Raw genomic sequence first — 6416 nt, forward strand, 5'->3', positions numbered from 1 at the left:
CTCTGATCACAGTTATCCATAGTTCATGAACTTGAGCATTTCTTGGAAATATGGAACATGAATTTTATAAATACATAGTTACATGAACATATACAAGTAGACAACCATGTGAGGGATTGATGAGAGTGACTGAAATTAAATCCAGACAAGATGAAAGTAATGAAGATCACAGATCTCATGACTTGGAGAAGACTGGAGTACCTATCACAGATGTTGTTGTAGTCCTGCTGGACTCACAGGCTCACAGCCATAAGGTGTCCCTTGATTCATCTCTTAACCCTGACTCTCAGGTTGCCACAGTGGCCACGAATGCTTTCCACCAATTCCATTTTAGCAGTTTGTCTTGGCTCAATTTGCAGTTCATGTCTGCATATTTTCCAGTAGAGAAAGTTATAGTACATGCAGTGTGGGATTATCCAGGATGGCAGGTTGCAAACTTCAGACAGTATTAAAAACTACAACCCACCTTCTGATCAGTACTGGCTCCCTGTTGCCTGCCACGCTTAACCTAAGGTGTTAATTAAAATTTATAAAGAACAAAACAGAGCCACATAATGCATTGACTCACCCTTCTTTTTCATCATGACCTCCAAGGCTGTTCACAGGAGCGCTCTCTCACACCTGCCATTCATACACCAAGCTGGGACTGTAAGGGCACACACAGACATATTCTTGGTGCCTGTGCCTTCACAGCTGCTCCCAAAGCAGTGCAAGTCCTATTTATTTCACTTGGTTTTGGTGGCCGAAAACAGAGTAAGATTAGAGTGGTTTTGAAAACAGTAATTGGTCTTTAGGACAGGGCAGCGAATAAATCAAATAAAAGCCAATGATATTCAGTTGAAGAACAGTACAAACTGCACTGATTTCAAAGGTGTTGGTAGGCTTTTGGATTTTACACCTCCCATGCTGTTACATTTTACCACCCTCATGTATTCAGTCATTTTTCATTGTAATGGCTATTCCACATTGGTTTTCCTGGTTTAAAGTGTTTTCCACTGAATTTTCCAATTATAACCTGCTCATTCCTCTTAATGTGTAGCAAATAAGTGAGCCTTTATCAAATACTGGGGGCATATATGAGACATATGTAGCCAGAACTGCTTCCAAGTCCTCTAGAATCTATAAAACAACCTAGGAAGAAAATTAGGCTATTTACAAGAAGGTTAACACCAAGTTAACAACCCGGCTCTTCATTCTCAAATCCAGCTAATCCTGTCTCCCAGATGTTGCCATGGGACCCCTGCCAGTGAGTTACAGGAGATGCCTGTGGGTTTCCAGACTTTTCATTGTAGATGCTGGGTACAGTGCAAGACTGGGGGCAGTGAAAGTTCATTTCCACCTTAGAAGCTGGAAACAATGGTGGCTACCCAACACAAAGCAATTCCACTGGTAAACTTTGGGGGAAAATCAGGGTAACACTGACCTAGTTGGGGATGAATATATAAATCTCAAATTGGCTCTTGCTAAGCATAGAGGCAGTTATGACAACAGGGGCTTCCAGCAGCAGCCTATGAAAGGGAATTGACAGATTTGCACACAAACTTGGCATCACCTGCTACAGTAAAAACAGTGGTGCTGAAAATGGAACATGTGCTTCAGCAGTAGGTCAGTGGAGTTCATTTCTGTACAACACCACATGGTTGCCAGGTAGAAGCTGCACGAGCCTCAAGGTACAGGAAGTTATATGAGCACAGATCTATGATAACAGAATTCTCAAAACCATGGGGATCATGTGGTAGACTAAATAAGGGTGTGAAAGCATTTTGTATGAATCAGCCTCCTGAAACCAGTCCAAGAAGAATGACTGAAGCTGATACTTCACATTCTGTTGCATGGCTTTTAAAAGAAAAGGGTTGCTTCCTTGCATTCTCAGAAATCATGTAACTGATTTGGGGGGGGGGGGCTGTACTCAAAGGAAAAAAAGAAACAGTTTCATTTTTAAGGCAATCAGCCAGTAAACCAAAAATAATCTGTAATAAAATCGGAATACATAACATCAAAGTCCATTATGCTCTGAAAATCATCCAATACAAAGACACTAGATCAAGCGTGTTAACTTTGGCAGTGCTGAGGCAGCATGCCATGCCAATATCGCTGTTGAGACTGAGGCTGAACACAGTGGAGTCAGTCCAGCAAGAGACTGAATACTGCTGACAAAGAGGTGTGCACTGGAAAAGAGAGGAAGGAAAGCAGTGGAAGGGGAAGGAGGGGTGAGTGAGAAACCTAAAGGCATGGAAGACAACGGAGCTCTAATCAGAGACAAGCAAAATAAAGGGAGGATCAAAAAATAAATAACACCCAAGCCCGAGAAATGCGTTTCTTTTATCCGGGTATTATAATTTAGTTTACAGCACTCTTTAAAAATAACCCCTAGTCTGCCCAACAGCTTTGGTCTCCTGCTCTTGGAGCAATCTCCCTGAGAATTAGTGTCCCCCTCCCTACTCCCCCTCCTGCTCTCTCATTTTCCCTTGATGTGCTTTTATTGCTTAGATTTATTACAAATCTAGCCTAAGAGCCCCCACAAGAATGAACCTGCCACCCGTGGAGACAGGAGAAAGTCCTGTGGCTGCCACCCTTCTACCCAAGATCCACACATGCCTGCAGTGGCCCAGGTCATACCAGCTTTTGCTTATGTGTCCTTTTAAGGGAATAGAAAGTCTAGGAAAGCCGCAGGGTAATGTACAAAGCTCCTTTCCCACCATACAAAGAGCGGAGGCAAAGCTCTTTCCAGGACAGATAGCTCTACACAAACAAGGGTTTCACAGGAGCTTCTTTTCAAACCTGACAGCTGGAAGGAATAGTTGAGGGGAGGTTTCTCTCCAAGTCCATTCCAGTGGTAGGATAAAAATTTCTGGGATGAAAAGGAGGGTTTTACATTCACATTCACATCCCTGCAGCCCTCCAAGGCTCAGAGTTCAAGGAACAAAATAAACAAACAAGATGGCTTTATCCTGTCTTGTTTTTGAGTCTCCTTGCAGCATGCCAGACAACTAGGATGGAGATCACCTACAGATACCAAACTGTGACCGCATCACATTAAGGTCTATCTGATACTCAGCTTTCACCATGATGCGACCATTATCCATGCACTGAGTTAGGGACAAAGGACAATATGTGGGCCCAATGGAATAATTCATTACGAGAACAATTTAGCCCCCCTCCCTCTCCATCCCCTGAGATAAGACAGGAGTAAAAGACATAAAGATTACCCATGGTTTGTTACTGATCTATAGCAAGCCTCCTTGTTGGGACTGCCCAACAGTCTGGTTCCAGAAAAGAGACAGCAAACTTCAGATGAGTAACTGTCCTGTGTCCTTTACAAAAGGTTGGCAACTGCCATCATGGACTGTTGCCCATGATCCTGCCTCTCAGACAATGGTTCCTTAGACCAACTACAGTACATGCCCAGTTCCCAACTGCCAATGAGACAGAAATAGATTCAACAGCCAACCAATATCCCCGTGATTTTTTGAGCAGCAACTATGTCATTATCATATCCACTTCATGTCTCTTCTGGAGAGCATTCCAGGGCAGAGTAGCTGCCCTCACCATCATCCAACACAGAAGAGTCATTTTTCATATTGGCCTGCAGAGCTTCAGACTCATTTTCCTCCTGTTCTTCTTCTTCCTGCTCCCGAAGTTTCTGGAGACGTTCCTCCCTAGCCTCCAGAAATTCCTGGGCCCCCTCCCCCACCACCATAACTGTGTCAGCCACACTGGGTGGTGCTTCCACTGGGTTGTGGTCATAGGAAAAGACTCGAAGCCTTTGCAGGTGAGTCAAATCTGGGAATTCAGTAAGTTTGTTGCGGTCAAGGTCAAGGATATGAAGCTGGGTCATGCGGAGCAAAGGCTTCGGGAACTCTTCAAATCGGTTCCCATAGAGCCAGAGCCCTCGCAGTCCCCTCATGCGTGGTAGGCTGTTGGGCAGCGTTTTGAGCCGGTTGTCACCCATCTGCAGAGACTGCAGCCAAGGCATCTGGAGTAGAGCCCGGGGGAAATGGTACAGGTAGTTGCTCTCAATCCACAAGCAGCGAAGAGTCTGGAGCTGAGAGAACTCTGCAGGGAGGCCAAAGAGGCGATTGCTGCCCAGGTAAAGGCGGGTGAGGTGAGGCAGTCGGCACAGTGCCTCGGGCACCTCCTCCAGTTTGTTGAAGTCAAGGGCCAGGATGCGCAGCTCCTGGAGCCCCTCGATCTCTTCAGGCAGCTCCTTTATCCCTGTGCCACTGATGTAGAGCTTCTGGAGGCTGCTCAGGGCACACACTGGCCCTGGTAGGTGCTTCAAGTGACGTCCGGTCAGCTCCAGCATCTGGTCCCCACCGCTCAGCTGCTCTTCGCAAACAGATGGCAGCCGCTCCTCCCGGCCTGAGGACCCGCCACTGCCCATCCTCATAGCCAAGGGAGGTGACTGGCAGGACGAAGGCCACTGCCTCTGCCTGGGGGGCTCTGAGGAGACATGGCAACCACCTAGGCCCCTGCCCACCAGACTGGCCACTAGGCGTTGGGACCAGGGCGAGGATTCCCCCTGCCAGGGCTGGAGCCGGTGCCTCCTCTTCTTACCTCAAAGTGCCTCCCAGGCTGGGACCCCGTGCCCTCAGAGCAGCCCCCGCGCGGGAGCAACCTCGTGCCAACTGGACAGGTCCCTTTGTCCCCGGGGCTCTGGAGCTCCTCGGCGCCAGGGAAGAGACGAAGCCCCCGCTCTCCAGAGCTGGAGCTGCCGCCTGCTTCCCAGTCCCAGCCCACCTTCTTCTCCAGGGCTGAGACCTACAGGCTGCGGCCGCCCCTTCCTCAGCAGGGACCCGCCTCTGGTGGCCCCAGGGCGGTCTCCGGGGCTTCTGCCTCCGTCCCGGCGTCACGCTCAGCCTCCCGGCTTCTCGCTCCGGGGCTCCCGCTAGCTCTGAGCTCGGCTCCCACTCACGCACCCGGCGCCTAGCGACTCGTCTCCATGGCAACCCCCACGCGGGACCACCCGCCTATGGCAGGGCTGAACGGATCAGGGCGGGGCTACCGCGCCTTCCTTCTGACCTCTCCCTCTCCCCGTGTGCTTCCCACGCCCCCGGCCACGCCCACCCTCGTTTCACCCGCAAAAGAGCGGCCGGGAGGTCGCCTTCTGCCTCCCCCTAACCACGCCCACAAATCCTGGTCCGGCCCCTGTCGCGGAGCCCGCGCGACCAGTCGTCGGTTCAAAAGACGAAGCTGCAGCCGGGAACAGCTGGCATCTCGCCTAGTCTCGCCCCTCTTCCAATTTCGGGCCTCTTCTTCCGTGCAAACGGCAGAACAGCCTCTTTTAGCCGCACACGTGGCTCCTATGCCTTTAACAGCTGCGTTAAAAGGAAGCAGTTCAATAGGTGCAGCCCCCCGCCCAAGCAGAGAAACAGAGGTAAGGGGAAAAGTTACTCAAGTCCAGTGCCAGGATGGAGCCCCTCTGTCTCTTCAGGCAAGTCCTTTATCCCTGCGCAACTAATGTAGAGGAGGAGGTAAGCTGTGAAGGATGGAAAGCGTCCTAATAGAAGCAAGGAAGAGCGGGAGAGGAGCAAGATCGCCGGAATGCTCCCACCGCGGACAGACTCCTGCACATTGAAAAACAGCATGTCAAAGGAGGTGCGGCTGAAAACCAGAGGCATGCTACTTCTCTGTGTGCGGGGAGTTGGGCTGTTGGCGGGGGGGGGGGGGCGAGGACTGGAGACGACACTCGGTCACGCGATTTCCCCATCTTAAACTTGCCCAGGGCAAGTTGTATCTTGATCCTGCCCTTACCGGTGCTTGTACATGCGGGTCAAAACACAGAAGTAGATAAAGGGACTGCAGTGAAAACTGCACCATTCCAACTTGGGGGAGGGGCAAGGTAAGATCAAGTCCTGGTGCTGCTTACAACTTGCACTACAAGACCTACAGGAAAAGAGTAGCTTTTGAGTATCACCCAATTTTGTACCTAATGACCTGGGTACAAATTTTCTATTATTGAAATTTGCTGCTAAATAAACACACAAAGTATCGAAATGTAAGGTTCCCATCCTGAAGCATTCATTGGCCAATTCCAAACATCCAAGATTGTTAGTAATAAATCTTACAAAGACAAAAGCTAGAAGCCTGGAGAAAATTGCTGTTCCAGACCTGAGTGCTTTCCTTTGAATACTTAATCCTTACAGTAATAGCAACAGGAGATTATTCTTCATGTTTTACACCAGAGGAACTAAGGCCCCATTCTCACAAAACTGCTTATGAGGTTCACTTCCAAATACAGTGCCATGTGCAGAGGTGGTTACATTGAAGCCAACACCATCTTAAGAATTCCACATAAACTGGCATCTTACAGTCTGCTGCAGCAAAAGTAGCTCAAGTGGTTGTGAAAAGTCATTCCATTCAGATTTCTGCACATGACATTCACATGACCAAAAAGGGAGAACACCTCTGAAAAA

At 49.1% G+C, this 6416-nt stretch overlaps 1 protein-coding gene across 1 annotated transcript; it reads right to left on the reverse strand.

Moving 5' to 3' along the window:
• Nucleotides 1–3220: 3220 nt before the first annotated feature.
• LRRC10B (leucine rich repeat containing 10B) lies at nucleotides 3221–4390 on the reverse strand. The gene has a single exon (XM_054972918.1). The coding sequence runs from the start codon at nucleotides 4388–4390 to the stop codon at nucleotides 3503–3505; it is 888 nt and encodes a 295-aa protein (XP_054828893.1). The 3' UTR covers nucleotides 3221–3502.
• Between the last annotated feature and the right edge of the window lie 2026 nt (nucleotides 4391–6416).

The sequence above is a fragment of the Eublepharis macularius genome, chromosome 2 (genome assembly GCF_028583425.1).
Source record: "Eublepharis macularius isolate TG4126 chromosome 2, MPM_Emac_v1.0, whole genome shotgun sequence".
Lineage (NCBI taxonomy): Eukaryota > Metazoa > Chordata > Lepidosauria > Squamata > Eublepharidae > Eublepharis > Eublepharis macularius.